Source organism: Ovis canadensis, chromosome 6 (genome assembly GCF_042477335.2).
Source record: "Ovis canadensis isolate MfBH-ARS-UI-01 breed Bighorn chromosome 6, ARS-UI_OviCan_v2, whole genome shotgun sequence".
NCBI classification, from domain to species: domain Eukaryota; kingdom Metazoa; phylum Chordata; class Mammalia; order Artiodactyla; family Bovidae; genus Ovis; species Ovis canadensis.
In genome coordinates, this window is record NC_091250.1 from 101521469 (window position 1) to 101537556 (window position 16088).

At 38.4% G+C, this 16088-nt stretch overlaps 1 protein-coding gene across 2 annotated transcripts in view; it reads right to left on the reverse strand.

Annotated features, from left to right (window-relative positions):
- Nucleotides 1–1803, reverse strand: part of LOC138442597 (UDP-glucuronosyltransferase 2B17-like) — a 52139-nt gene extending 50336 nt beyond the window's left edge. The window contains exons 1-2 of one of the 2 annotated variants that reach the window (XM_069594278.1): nt 1436–1773; nt 1029–1057 (exon numbers count right to left, since the gene is read on the reverse strand). In XM_069594278.1, the coding sequence (XP_069450379.1) occupies nt 1029–1057; nt 1436–1686 (280 nt within the window). In that variant the 5' untranslated portion in view covers nt 1687–1773. Of the gene's footprint in view, nt 1–965 lie in introns of both variants that reach the window. The other variant, XM_069594277.1, reaches the window with a different exon arrangement.
- Between the last annotated feature and the right edge of the window lie 14285 nt (nt 1804–16088).

Below are 16088 nucleotides of genomic sequence, written 5' to 3' on the forward strand. Positions count from 1 at the left end.
TCTAGGTTGACTATTGACTAATTTTTTGTCACTATCTGAAACTAATACAGTGTTGCTTGATACAAATAGACTCAAAAAGCATAACTAAATAATATATGAAAGGTACTGCTTTCTCAAAGGTAAATTACCTCTTATGCAAAATTTCCTTATCATAATCACATAAACATAATGAAAAATAAATTATTCAAAAGCAAAATAGAAGGGGTACATGGGCTTGCTAAAAGAGAGAAAAAAATTGTGCTCAGGGTTAAAAAGTCAATAGTTGACCTCCAATGAACTCTAACCTTAAATAGAAGAAGAACAAAACACTGAAGTGAGTTAAAAAATCTAGAAGCATGGTCCTATAGGAAAAAAACAAAAACAAAAAAAAAACAAACAAAAAAAAACAATCTTCCTTGGTTTTTACACTTTTGAAGACAAGAACAAATGAAACCAAACATTATTTATCTTCTAGTTTCATGCTCACCACATTGCAAACCTGGTCATCAATTAACTATTCTTTCATAGAACACAAATATAAAGCCTTAAGAAGAACAGGTTAATCAGAAAGAAATCAGGTTGTGAAAGAGGAGAAGCAGAACACAGAGTACTTCAATGTTATGGAAATTAAGCACGCTGTCTGATTTGGGCTTTCCAGACACTCCAAAAACTGAAGCTTAAATATAGAGAATATTCCTTCTTGGATATATATCAGGGTTCCCCTGGTGCCTCTAATGGTAAAGAATCAGCCTGCAATGCAGGAGACTGGGGTTCAATCTCTGGGTTGGGAAGATCCCCTAGAAGATGGAATGTTATCATTATTTAATCATATAACAAAAAACAAAACAAAAAAAGTGCTATTAATTTTTACATTCAAAACACTGTAGCCACCCTAAAATACCATTTGTAAGTTTTCATACAGCCAGATAAATGTTTGCATTATTTATAGAATATAAGAGTATTTATTATATACATACTATTCTTACCTAAAACCTTGCTGTAATATTCATCTCATTCTGGAAATACATAATATGAATATGTCATGTCACTCACTGTATACAGTAACCAGTTCTCCAGCCTCTGTATAAAAGTCATCTTGTCTGTCAGTCTTGATGTGACACCAGGAACATATGAAGAAGGCATAGGAAGCCCAGCACACAGTCTTTCAATGACATTCCCATAGAAAACCCGAAAAGTGAATATAAATGGAATATTCAGGAGTTCAGACACCAATTCCCCACAAAAACTTAAAGGGTCAGCAATACAGACATCAAACTTGGCTGCCTGTAGTCTGCTGAGTAACTCCTTGTTTGTGATAGCACTGTCACACACTCTTTTGCTTGTTAATAAAAATTGTCTGACTAAGTTTGCCAGTTTTATTTGCATTTCCCACCATGAGAGTTTTGGCAGTTCAAAAATTTCTTCATAGAGCATGGTACTGAGCTCTTCTATGAACGTTTCTTTAGTCACTGAAACCTGGAGGATCTCCACATGATAGGGAATCTTCGTATGATCAATCAAAAGATTTTGTGAAGGTACCAGGACAGTTATCTCATGCCCACGAAGATGAAGCTCTTCTAGAATAACTTGTAAATTAATCCAGTGACTAAAATCCACAGGCCATACAAGAACTTTGCCCATCCTCCCAGAGTCAAGGAGACATAGCTGCAGCACGAAAAGGATGCAGAAGCCTTGCACAGTCTTCATGGTTAACTCCTGCTTGAATTAAATCTTAAACCAAATGCATGAAACTCACAATCCAAAGATTTCTCCTTAATAATTCCAATGAGTTTATAGTAGGTTGAGCTGAACTTTGAAGTGTGTACTTTGTATTATGGATTAAAATCGAAAGCAACTGCTTTGACGTGAGGAAAAAAAAAAAAAACCTTGATAAAACACAATACACTGAGTTAGGAAATATTTACTCAGGCTTAAACACAAATCCACAATCATTTCTAAGTAACATTTGAAAACCTGACATTATGTGATTGCATATTCCATTAGGGCTAGATTTTTTTGAATTTTTTTCTGGTTTTATTTTATGATCATTTGAACAGGAAGATCTCTGTAGTGTTTCTTTTACTGATAACTCTTCTAGATATTTTAGGTACCGAAGAAATCATCACTTAATGCCAGAAATACACATACTTTAAGAGATGTTAAGGGAAGGGGATTTGTTTTATTTTTATTTTTAATTTTATGTTGGATTATAGTTGGTCTAGTGGAGAAGGCGATGGCACCCCACGCCAGTGTTCTTTCCTGGAAAATCCCTTGGATGGAGGAGCCTGGTGGGCTGCCATCCATGAGGTGGCAAAGAGTCAGACGTGACTGATCGACTTCACAACGTGTTAGTTTCAGGTATACAGCAAAGTGATTCAGTTATACATATACATATATCTGCTCTTTTCAAAATTCTTTTCAGGTTTATGTTGCTACAGAATATTGAGCAGAATTTCCTGTGCTTTATAGTAAGTATAGTAAGTCCTTGTTGGTTCATCTACATTAAATACAGTAGTCTATATCTGCTAATCCAAACTCCCAATTTATTGCTCCCCTACCTTGCCCATTTTGTAACCATAAGTTTGTTTATAGTGTGTGTCTTTTTTTGTTTTATAAATAGGTTCTTTTTTCATTTTTTAGATTGCACATATAAGCAATATGATCATTATATTTCTCTGTATTCCTTAATCACTTAGTATGATAACTTTCAGGTCTATCTGTGTTGATGGAATATTTTGGAGATTAATCCCTTGTCAATTTATTCATCTGTAAATATTTTTTCCCACTCTGAGGGTTGCCTTCCTATTTTGCTTATGGTCTGCTTCGCTGTGCAACAGCTTTTGAGTTTAATTTGACTTCATTTGTTAGTTTTGTTTCCATTTCCAATACTCTTGGAAATGAATCAAAAAGGATATCATTGTGATTTACTCAAATAATGTTTTGGTGTTTGGTCTTACATTTAGGTCTTTAATCCATTTCAAGTTAATATTTGTATATGATATTAAATAGTGTTCTATTTTATTCCATTGCATATATCTTTCCTTCCAGGAGCCAGCATGGGGAATCCCGCCCGTGGCAAATGTCATGAGGAAAGGGGCCTGACAAAACGCAAAGGTGGGGTCAGGCCTCAGGGGTCCCTCTGGACTTTCTTGAGCATCTACCCCCCAAACCAGAGTCTGCCTGCCTTACATCATTATGCTTTCCACCTATTCTTCTGACATTTCAAGGGGGCTATCCCGACCACCTTTCTCTGGAAAAAGTTAACTTAGAGCTCCAGATAGTTATTACTATCTTCTGCCTGTAAAAGGAGTGTCTCAGCTCAAACCCCTCTTATGGCTCTCTAACTTGCCTGACAGGTTTACCTGGACTTTAACAATTATGCATGTGATTGTTTACAGCCCCCCAACTGTGAGAGGCATGGGAAGCCTAAAATATAGAGCCTTTCAAAGAGTTAAAAGCTGTTAGAATAGTGCTGGTATAAGATTTCACTGTTTAGCCAATGCTTGCTGCCAAGTTCCCATATCCCTTATCCACTGTGCATCTGGGAGTGCATTAGTTAACATAGTTGGAATGCAAGAAAAACAAGTGCAGCCTTGAAACTAACCACATCAGACCTTTGAGGTTATTGGTTCTTTCTTTGTTGTAACTTGCTGCAATTTGCTTCGTGAAAATGTAACTCTGTTTGATAATTTCTGAGGCTAACGTAGATTAGAAATATAAAGAAAAAACACTTCAAGGGAAAATAAGTTTTCTGGTTGAGTAGCCTTTATCAAAAGAGGGTCATAAAATGCCCACAGGCCTCCAAGGCCAGAAAATAATATATACAACATTGTTTGTGGCAAAGGTATGCAGAAAAAAGCCTGGTCTCCATAAGGGTCAGGGCTGCCGACCCTGCATGACTTTGTATTATCCATTGATCTCTATGTACAAATTAAAGTATAAAAGCTTTCCTAGAAAATAAAAGGATGGACCAGTTTCTCGGAAATCTGGCTCCCCCTGTGTCAATTCTCTCTCTCTCTCTCTCCCTCTCTCTCCCTCTCCTTTTCAGGCTGATCCCTTGGTGCACGGAGGCTTACCGAGTCTACTTACTTGCCCTGGCTTCTAAGACCCATGCGAGAGGGAGCCCAATGTGGGGCACCCTGCACTATTCAAGCAGGTGCCTGTGGCCCTACGTAGACAGTGTAAGTCCCTTGTCTCGGGGCTTTATTGGCTTTCTATGTAAACCAAGGAATACAGCCTCTTTCTCTCTTCTATTCTCTTAACTGCAAATTCTTTCCTTATCTCTCTCTACATCTATATATCTCTCTCGCTCCGCCGTCCCCACTTTGAATTCCCTGAATCCACCAGGGCTGGACCCCAGCAAGTGGTGCCCAGAACAGGTTATTTGAAGATAGGTCTCCTTCAGTGCACAGTTTTTGGGACAGCTAGGACCCCACTCAGGGTGTCGTGGACCCCCTGCATAAGATAGGTAGGGATCAAGGGGTGGGAAGTTTTGGTTGAAAGAAACCCAGTTGAAGGGTTGAAACGAAACCTGCTTTCTAAGGGTTGAAATGAAACCTGCTTTCCAAGGGATTGAAAAGAAACCCCCTTTTACAAAGGTTGAAACGAAACCTTCTTTACAAGTCAGAAATCTTTCTTTCTTATAGAAAATCTGGCATGGGTAACAGTGAGTTAAAAGAATGACAATTCTTTATAGAAGTAATCTTGTAATTAATTAAGAAAAAATAATTAAGATGAATTAAAGTTAATAAAGCCAATATTCAATCCCTTTTTACATTTGTACAAGAACAATGTCCTTAGTTTTCTAAAGAAGGCACTGTTAATTTAGATACTTGGGTGAAGGTAGGGAAACAGCTAAAAGCTTATTAAGCTTTTGCTCTGTAGAATATGATTAGAAATGTTCTGAACCCCCTTCATGAGGCTGTTAGATAGCCTATGGGAGAGGCTACAGTGGTGGATGGTAGTGGGTCTCCACCTTCTACGCAGATCATATTTTCTGCCATTGGTGAAGAAAAAGAAGGAGACTGTGCTCTACCTCCTGAGGAAGAAGAGGGCTTACAGGACACTGTGGCCGGGCACCCTGGCAAGAGCCCTCTCCCTCTACACAAACCTTTAAAAATGTATCTGATTTAAGGCAAACACCACCACCTCCCTCTTGCTCCACCCCAGGGCTCAGGAATTCCCCACTTTGCCTCCAAAGCCTCCGAGAACATTGCCAAAGGCTGAAGAAGATAAAAAGTTTTTGAACAAAGGAACTGTGAAAGCTGTGCACAACATGCAGAGCCTGCTCCTTGGAGAAAATCCCCTCAAGGGGGCCTCACCCAGGCTAGGAGAGAAGCAGAGCGAAAAGGAGACTTGGCAACAATATTAACCCCTGACATGCAGGTTACTCTGATTCCAACAGGAGTGGCTGGCCCCCTGCCTGAGGGCATTGTAAGACTTGTGCTAGGGCGTAGCTTACTTTCTTTTCAAGGAATTTCAGTGGTGCCTGGTATAGTAGATTCTGATTATACTGAGGAAATTAAAGTTTTGATCTTGCCACCTGCTAAAACTGTGCAAATTAATAAAGGTCAAAGAATTACACAGCTTTTGCTTTTACCTTATTATCAGACAGAAAAACGTTGACTTCTCAAGCTAGGGGCCCCAAAGGATTTGGATCTAGTGATCTAGCTTTTTGAGTGCAGGAAATTACAGCTTCTAGGCCTTTAAAAGCTTTTTTAATTCAAGGAAATAAAATGTCAGGGCTGTTAGACACTAGAGCAGACATCTCTTGCATTGCAGGGAAAGACTGGCCCAGCTCCTGGCCAACACATACTACTGAAAATGAGTTGGTGAGATTAGAGAAAATGGTATGTGGGGTGGGGGTGCTGCAGAAGAAAAGGTGAGGGAAAGTTTAGAACCTTGGGGAGTAGTGAGTTCCCCGTTGCTGGGGGTATTCAAGCAAAGGTTAGATGGTTGCTTGTCATCTAAAAAGCTATAGACCAGATTTAGGTTATGGAAGGATAACTGGAGAAACTTATAAAGATGTTGTGCAACACCTCTTTACTTGCTTCTCATATTTAGGTCTGCCAAAAGTTTTGAAAACTGATAATGCCCCTTTGAAGCTGCAGAGAGATTATTTACTAACTTTAAATGATTTCCAAAAATTATTAGGGGATATTAATTGGATACACCCACATTTAAAACTGACTACTGCAAATTTAAAGCCTTTGTTTGATTGCTTTAAAAGTGATCCTAATCCCAGTTCTAAGGGAAAGTTGACTAGTGAGACAGAGTTGGCTCTTGTTAACCTAGATGAAGCTTTAAATGATCAGTTAATTAGGATTAATATTACCAAAAGATTAGATTAAATTATTCTTGCCACAAAACATACACCTACAGGATGTTGTGACAAGAAGGCCCATTGGTTCCATCTACCAGTGACCCCAAGAAAAATAGTTTTATCTTATCCCAGCTTGATGGCACAATTAATTATAAAAGGAAGAAAAAGAAGTGTGAAACTTTTTGGAAAACAAGTAACAAAGATAGTAATTCCATTCACGAAGGATCAGCTGCAAGTCTTTCAGAAAATAGTAATGATTGGCAAGTTGCCCTGATAGATTTCAGGGGTCAAATTTTATTTCATTTGCCCTCAAGCCCCCTATTGCATTTTTTGAAAACACATCCAGTAATTTTTCTGAAAAAAATTTTCTATTCAGCCTTTGAAAGGGGCTACAACTCGGCCTCTGGTTAAGTGAAAAAATCTCCTTGCAGGAGAGTGGAAAGGGCCAGCTATACTGCTACTTGTGGGAGGGACGTGCTGTCTCAAATAAGAGTTGCTCAGAGAAGGGTTTTTTCAATTTCTTAGTTATCAACAGGTGGTACAATTAATGATACTTTATATATTGTTATAAATACATAATATATTTGAATATAAATATATTTGCCTAATTACAGTTTGCCTAACTAGGTATGGGTATAAATAAAATATAATAAAGGTATATCTAATTCTATTTACAAATTTATACTTAATTAATTTGTATATAAGTTAATATGTATACTATATATACATATTAAATATATACTGTATAATTATATTATATATAATATATATATTGCGGTAATATAGTGTGTATGTAGCTGATATTAATTGGTATAGATTGATGTGCTGTGATGAAATATATTATATATACTGTATAGTTATATTATATATGTGTGACATATATTATTACAGTACATTGGTTTGTGTTGGTTGGTATTAGTTGTGTGCATGTTATATTGCTACAATACATATTGATTAATATATTAATTATAAAGATTAATTCAAATATATTGATTTATATATATTATATGTCAATGTTTATACATTATTTAGGTATATCTGTATACCTAAATGAGATAAGGAAGTTATACATTTATTATTTAAATTTATACAGAGACATAAACTAAACATTAGACCTAAATTAACATATCCTTAAATTTATATTGTTAAAACACAAATTTTAAAAATTTTAAAAATTTTAAAAATTAAATTGACAACTGCTTGACAATTTCTTAACCATAAAATCCCCGTAGGTGTAATTGGGGTAGCCAGACAAAAAAATTAGTTTTATGGCAAAACAGCCCTCTAGAGTGGGTCCATCTTCCCGCTCAAGCTAAAGAAATAGTGGCTTCTTATCCAGGGTTGATAGCTATGTTGATACTAAAAGGAAGGAAGCGGAACATTAAATTATTTGGTAAAGAGCCATCAGAAATTGTAATTCCATATAACAAAGAACAGCTTGATGCTCTTTTAATGTTTGATGAAAATTGGCAGATTCATTAACCAGGGTTACAGTGGCCTCTGTTTTTGAAGAAACCCGAGTCTCTCACTCCCTTCATCATCAAAATGCTGCTGCTTTAAGATATCAATTTCAAATTCCTCAAGAATTTGCTTGAGAGATTTTTCGTTCCTGCTCGCACTATCCCACTACTATAAATAGTTTACCTTTGGGAGTTAACCCTCGCAGTCTCAAACCTAATATGCTTTGGCAGATGGATGTAACTCATGTCTCCTCATTTGGAAAACTGTCTTTTGTTCATGTAACTGTAGATACTTTTTCCCATGTCATTATTACAACTGCTCGCACAGGAGAGGCATATAAGGATGTAATACAACATCTCTTTACTTGTTTTTCATATTTGGGTTTGCCAAAAGCTTTAAAAACTCACAATGCTCCTGCTTACACCTTTAAGTCTTTCCAGGAATTTTGTACAAAGTTCCAAATTAAACATAACATTGGCATCCCTTATAATCCACAGGGACAAGCTATAGTAAAAAGAACTCACCAAACATTAAAAATACAAATTAAAAAATTAAAGAAAGGGGAATTTAAGTATAGTTCCCCCCATCAGATTTTACAACATGCTCTCTTTGCAATAAATAACTTAAATGCTGATTTGTCTGGAACCGAAAGATATAAGCATCTGAATGCCGAGTTCCAAAGAATAGCAAGAAGAGATAAGAAAGCCTTCTTCAGCGATCAATGCAAAGAAATAGAGGAAAACAACAGAATGGGAAAGACTAGAGATATCTTCAAGAAAATTAGAGATACCAAGGGAACATTTCATGCAAAGATGGACTTGATAAAGGACAGAAATGGTATGGACCTAACAGGAGCAGAAGATATTAAGAAGAGGTGGCAAGAATACACAGAAAAACTGTACAAAAAAGATCTTCATGACCCAGATAATCACAATGGTGTGATCACTCACCTAGAGCCAGACATCCTGGAATGTGAAGTCAAGTGGGCCTTAGAAAGCATCACTACAAACAAAGCTAGTGGAGGTGATGGAATTCCAGTTGAGCTCTTTCAAATCCTGAAAGATGATGCTGTGAAAGGGCTGCACTCAATATGCCAGCAAATTTGGAAAACTCAGCAGTGGCCACTGGACTGGAAAAGGTCAGTTTTCATTACAATCCCAAAGAAAGCCAATGCCAAAGAATGCTCAAACTACCGCACAATTGCACTCATCTCACATGCTAGTAAAGTAATGCTCAAAATTCTCCAAGCCAGGCTTCAGCAATACCTAAACTGTGAACTCCCTGATGTTCAAGCTGGTTTTACAAAAGGCAGAGGAGCCAGAGATCAAATTGCCAACATCTGCTGGATCATTGGAAAAGCAAGAGAGTTCCAGAAAAACATCTATTTCTGCTTTATTGACTGTGCCAAACCCTTTGACTGTGTGGATCACAATAAACTGTGGAAAATCCTTAAAGAGATGGGAATACCAGACCACCTAACCTGCCTCTTGAGAAATCTGTATGCAGGTCAGGAAGCAACAGTTAGAACTGGACATGGAACAACAGACTGGTTCCAAATAGGAAAAGGTGTACGTCAAGGCTGTATATGTCACCCTGCTTATTTAACTTCTATGCAGAGTACATCATGAGAAACGCTAGACTGGAAGAAACAAAAGGTGGAATCAAGATTGCCGGGAGAAATATCAATAACCTCAGATATGCAGATGACACCACCCTTATAGCAGAAAGTGAAGAGGAGCTAAAAAGCCTCTTGATGAAAGTGAAAGAGGAGAGTGAAAAAGTTGGCCTAAAGCTCAACATTCAGAAAATGAAGATCATGACATCCGGTCCCATCACTTCATGGGAAATAGATGGGGAAACAGTGGAAACAGTGTCAGACTTTATTTTTTGGGGCTCCAAAATCACTGCAGATGGTGACTGCAGCCATGAAATTAAAAGACACTTACCCCTTGGAAGAAAAGTTATGACCAACCTAGATAGCATATTAAAAAGCAGAGACATTACTTTGCCGACTAAGGTCTGTCTAGTCAAGGCTATGGTTCTTCCTGTGGTCATGTATGGATGTGAGAGTTGGACTGTGAAGACAGCTGAGTGCTGAAGAATTGATGCTTTTGAACTGTGGTGTTGGAGCAGACTCTTGAGAGTCCCTTGGCCTGCAAGGAGATCCAACCAGTCCACTCTGAAGGAGATCAACCCTGAGATTTCTTTGGAGGGAATGATGCTGAAGCTGAAACTCCACTACTTTGGCCATCTCATGTGAAGGGTTGACTCACTGGAAAAGACTCTGATGCTGGGAGGGATTGGGGGCAGTAGGAGAAAGGGACGACCGAGGATGAGATGGCTTGATGGCATAACTGACTCGATGGACATGAGTCTGAGTGAACTCTGGGAGATGGTGATGAACAGGGAGGCCTGGCGTGCTGCAATTCATGGGGTCGCAAATAGTCAGACACGACTGAGCGACTGAACTGAACTGCAATGCTTCACCATTGGTGTCTGGAACAACAGAATGCAAAGCTGTTGGTGAAATGGAAGGACTTCCTCTCCAGATAATGGAGGGGTCTTGACCCATTGTTAACTAGCGGTTGAGGATGCACTTGTATTTTTCCACAGGACACAGATGCTCCGATTTGGATCCCGGACAGGCTGATTTGCCATGTCGCAGTCCCCTAGATATCTGGTTCCCCCATTGCTTCCATCACAAAAGAGGAAGGGCACTCCTCTGCCCCTACCGCCGCCACCTCATGAAACTGCTGCGTGCTGGCAGCCGCGGGCAGGAACAGCCTGGCTGTTCCTCAGAAATCTGGCTTCCCCTGTGTCAATTCTTTCTCTCTCTTTCTCCCTCTCTCTCCCTCTCCTTTTCAGGCTGAATTCCCATCTGGAACACAAAGGCTTGCCATGTCTACTTATTTGCCTGGGGTTCTAAGACCCACACGAGAGGGAGCTCAAGGTGGGGCACCCTCCACTATTCAAGCAGGGGCCTGTGGCCCTACATAGACGGTGTAAGTCCCTTGTCTCGGGGCTTTATTGGCTGTCTATGTAAACCAGGAATACAGCCTCTTTCTCTCTTCTATTCTCTTAACTGAAAATTCTTTCCTTATCTCTCTCTAAGTCTATATATCTCTCTCGCTCCGCCTTCCCCACTTCGAATTCCCTGGATCCACTGGGGCTGGACCCCAGCACTTTCCAAGTTTCCCAGCACCACCTATTGAAGATCCTGTTTTTTCTCCACAGTTATAGATTAATTTAAAATAGATCTGTGGGTTTATTTCATGAGTTTCTATACTATTCCAGTGATCTGTTTTGTGCCAGCAGCATCTGTCTTGATGACTATAGCTTTGTAGTGTAGTCTGGGAGAGCTTATTCCTCTAACTCTGTTTTTCTTTCTTAAAATTGCTTTCACCATTCAGGGTCTTTTGTGTCTCCATAATTTTTTTTTTAGTTGTGTTAGTTTATAAAAAATACCATCAGTAATTTGGTAGGGATTGCATTGAATCTGTAGATTTCCTTGAGTACTGTAAAAATTTTGATTCTTCCAATTCAAGACTATGGTATATCTTTCCATCTGATTGTGTCATCTTTGATTTATTTCATCAGGGTCTTATCCTGTTTACAGCACAGGTCTTTGGCTTCCTTGGTAGGATTATTCCTAGATATTTTATTCTTTTTGATGAAATGGTAATGGGGATTTTTTTCTTTAATTTCTTTCTGATCATTCATTGCTGGTGTATAGAAATACAACACTGTATTAAATTTGTATCCTGTTTACTTACCAAATTCATTCATGAGATCTAGTAGTTTTGCACATAATCTTTAGGATTTTCTGTGTGTAGTATTATGTTTTCCATGAACAGTGATACTGTTGGTTTTTTTTTTTTTTTCCCCAGATCTTTTATTGGTGTGTAGTTGCTTTACATTGTTGTGTTAGTTTCTGTTGTACAGCAAAGTGATCAGCTGTATGTATACATATGTACCCTCTCTCTTGGACCTCTTTGTGAACCCCCATCCCACCATCTAAGTCACCAAAGAGAACCAAGTAGAGCTCCATACACTATACAGCAGGTTTCTACCATTTATCTGTTTTGCACATGATAGGGTATATACGTCAAACCCAATCTCCCAATTCAATCCCCCTCCCAAGTCCACATGTCTGTTCTCTATGTCTGCATCTATACCTTTGCCCTGCAAATAGATTAATCTGTACCATTTTTTTTAGATTCCACATGTATGCATTAATATATGTTATTCATTTATCTGCTGATGGACATTTATGTCACTTCTATGTTCTGGCTATTGTATTAATAAATAGTATTGAAATGACATTTGAGGTGCATATATCTTTTTCACATATGGTTTTCTTAGAGTACATGACCAGTTTGGAATTGCTGATCTTCTGGTAATTCTATTTTGAGTATTTTAGAGAACATCTTTACTGTTCTCCATGGTGGCTATACCAATTTGCATTCCAACCAACAGTGCAAGAGGGCTCCCATTTCTTCATTCTCTCTCCAACAGTTATTGCTTGTAGATTTTTTGATGATAGCCATTCTGAGTGGTGTGAGGTGATATTGTTGTTCAGTTGAGCAATTGTGTCTGACTCCTTGCAACCCCATGAATTGCAGCATGCCAGGCATCACTGTCCTCCACTATCTCCTGGACTTTGCCCAAACTCATGTCCACTGATTCAGTGATGCCAATCAACCATCTCATCTTCTGTCACTCCATACTCCTCTTGCCTTCAAACTTTCCAAAGAGTCAGCTCTTCACATCAGGTAGCCGAAGTATTTGAGATTCAGCTTCTGCATCAATCTTTCCAATGAATATTCAGGGTTGATTTCCTTTAGGATTGATTGGTTTGATCTCTTTGCTGTCCAATGGCTTCTCAAGAATCTTCACCAGCACTACAGTTAGAAAGCATTCATTCTTTAGCATTCAGCCTTCTTTATGTTCCAAATATCACATCCATACATAACTACTGGAAAAATCATAACCTTGACTATAGAGACCTTTATCAGCAAAGTGATATCTCCACTTTTTAATGCTCTGTTTAGGTTTGTCATGGGGTTCCTTCATAGTGTGGTTGGTAAAGAATCTGCCTGCAATGCAGGAGACCTAAATTCAATCCCTGGGTCAGGAAGACACCCAGGAGAAAGAACTGGCAACCCACTCCTATATACTCACCTGGAGAATCCCATAGACAGAGGAGCCTGGCTTGGGGTTGCAAGAGATGGACACGACTTAGCACCTAAACCACAGCTACCACCAGGTTTGTCATAGCTTTCCTCTCAAGGAACAATCATCTTTTAACTTCGTGGCTGCAGTCATGGTCTGCAGTGATTTTCCAGCCTAAAAAAATAAAATCTGTCACTGTTTCCACTTTTTCCCCATCTATTTGCCATGACGTGTTGGGATTGAATGCCATTTTTTGAATGTTGAGTTTTAAGCTACCACCTTCATCAAGAGGCTCTTTACGTCCTCTTTACTATCTGTCATTATGAGTTAAGATTTAAATAGATTTTATATTTTGTTAAGAGTACTGAGGAAATGGATTGCATAATCCCATAGACAGAGAAGCCTGACAGGCTACAATCCAGGGGATCACAAAGAGTTGGACATGACTTAGCAAATAAACAACTGGGAGATAGTCAAGGACAGAGGAGAATGGTGCGCTGCAGTCCATGGGGTCACAAAGACTCAGATAACAACAACTACATCAAAAATTTACTTAATTTGAATCCTACATTAATTTTACTTACAGTATAAATATTTGCAAAGAAGAAAAAAACTGAACTGTTTAGAGTTGCGCTGCAGATACTTTGGACAGAAAAATGCATTTAATTGTCAGAGTAATCTTTTGAATAAACTCAGAAAATTCAGAAATAAAGTATCAAAAGCCTGAGTTACTTAAACTCCTTTATGTTAACATCATTCAGTTCAGTTCAGTTCAGTCCAGTCGCTCAGTCATGTGCAACTCTTTGCAACTCCATGAATTGCTGCACGCCAGGCCTCCCTGTCCATCACTATCTCCCGGAATTCACTCAAACTCACGTCCGTCGAGTCGGTGATCCCATCCAGCCATCTCATTCTCTGTTGTCCCCTTTGCCTCCTGCCTCCTAATCCCTCCCAGCATCAGAGTCTTTTCCAATGAGTCAACTCTTTGCATGAGGTGGCCAAAGTACTGGAGTTTCAGCTTTAGCATCATTCCTTCCAAACAACACCCAGGACCGATCTCCTTAGAATGGACTGGTTGGATCTCCTTGCAGTCCAAGGGACTCTCAAGAGTCTTCTCCAACACCACAGTTCAAAAGCATCAATTCTTCAGCACTCAGCCTTCTTCATAGTCCAACTCTCACATCCATACATGACCACAGGAAAAACCATAGCCTTGACTAGATGACCTTTGTTGGCAAAGTAATGTCTCTCCTTTTCAATATGCTATCTAGGTTGGTCATAACTTTTCTTCCAAGGAGTAAGCGTCTTTCAATTTCAGGGGTGCAGTCACCATCTGCAGTGATTTTGGGGCCCCCAAAAATAAAGTCTGACACTGTTTCCACTGTTTTCCCATCTATTTGCCATGAAGTGATGGGACCGGATGCCATAATCTTCATTTTCTGAATGTTGAGCTTTAAGCCAACTTTTTAGCTCTCCTCTTTCACTTTCATCAAGAGGCTTTTGAGTTCCTCTTCACTTTCTGCCATAATGGTGGTGTCATCTGCATATCTGAGGTTATTGATATTTCTCCTGGCAATCTTGATTCCAGCTTGTGCTTCTTCCAGCCCAGTGTTTCTCATGATATACTCTGCATAGAAGTCAAATAAGCAGGGTGACAATATACAGCCTTGATGTACACCTTTTCCTATTTGAAACCAGTCTGTTGTTCCATGTCCAGTTCTAATGTTGCTTAGTGACCTGCATATAGGTTTCTCAAGAAGCAGGTCAGGTGGTCTGGTATTGCATATTGATAAAAAATGAAGATATATCTTGAGTTTGGCATAAAATGACCAAAGATTAAACTATGATTTAAAGACTATTATAGGAAAGGACATTATCATATTGCTAATATATGGTTTAGGTTTACAGTGTATTACTGCTTTAATTACATGTATTATGTCTTTAGTAACATCAGTGCTTGCATTTTTAAGTTCTATTCCTTAAAGTAATATAATTATTTAATTATTCAAAGCCTCACAAAGTTAAGAAAATATATTTTTAGTTCCTATATTTCTTTATAGTTAATTCCCCAACTAATAATAAATTATTACCTTGTTCTCATACCTGTATAAGACAGATAATTGCCAAAATCATTTATATTTATTCTGATAGTGTTATATTTGTTCTGTTTTTAAATTTGGCAGACTTACATTTGTATTTAGTTATTTTAGGTCTATTTAACTTGATTTATAGATGTCAAAGTCCATGGTGAATCATTTACTGATCTTGGTTAATACATAACATCATCTGAGTTAGACTGAATAACTTTTTTGACATCAAGGACAAATTATTGGCAAGCATATTGGATATAGACTTTTAGAAAAGAAAGGAAGAGATTTTTTAAATGGAGAATTTGATGGAATTTCAAGACAAAATCATGGCCAGAACTCCCCATATTCACCTATAGGATTACAGAAGAAGGAAAAAAGAGAGAGAGAGAGAATATTCTATTTATAGAGACATGTTTGTTTTATTAAAATTCAATTTATGTCTTCATATTTGCTGCAGATTTCAGGCTGATGCAAGTTAGTAAGATGCCTAGATACTTGTGCTTAGTATAGTAGTCACAGTAAAGCTCATGAGAGGACCAGGAGAAATATTGAAAAAAAGTAAAAGAAAGAAATGGATTAACTCCTGAATTTCTGAAGGAGAAATCTTCCCCAAAGAAAGCAGCATTTATGGGAAGTGCATTTTCTGTCCAAAGTATCTGCAGTGCAACTCTAAACTGTTTTTTCCTTCTTTGCAAATATTTATATTGTAAGTAAAATTAATGTAAGATTCAAGCTAAGTAAATTTTTGATGTAGTTGTTGGTACCTGACTCTTTGTGACCCCCATGGACTGCAGCACACCATTCTCCTCTGTCCTTGACTATCTCCCAGTTGTTGTTTATTTGCTAAGTCATGTCCAACTCTTTGCAATCCCCTGGATTGTAGCTTGTCAGGCTTCTCTGTCTATGGGGTTTCCCAGGCAAGAATATTGTAGTGGGTTGCCATTTCTTCCTCTGGGGGATCTCCCTGGGTCAGGGATCAAATGAGAGTCTTCTGCATTGGTAGGCATTTTCTTTATCAGTAAGCCACGAGGGAAGCCCTCACTATCTCCCAGAGTTTTCTCAAA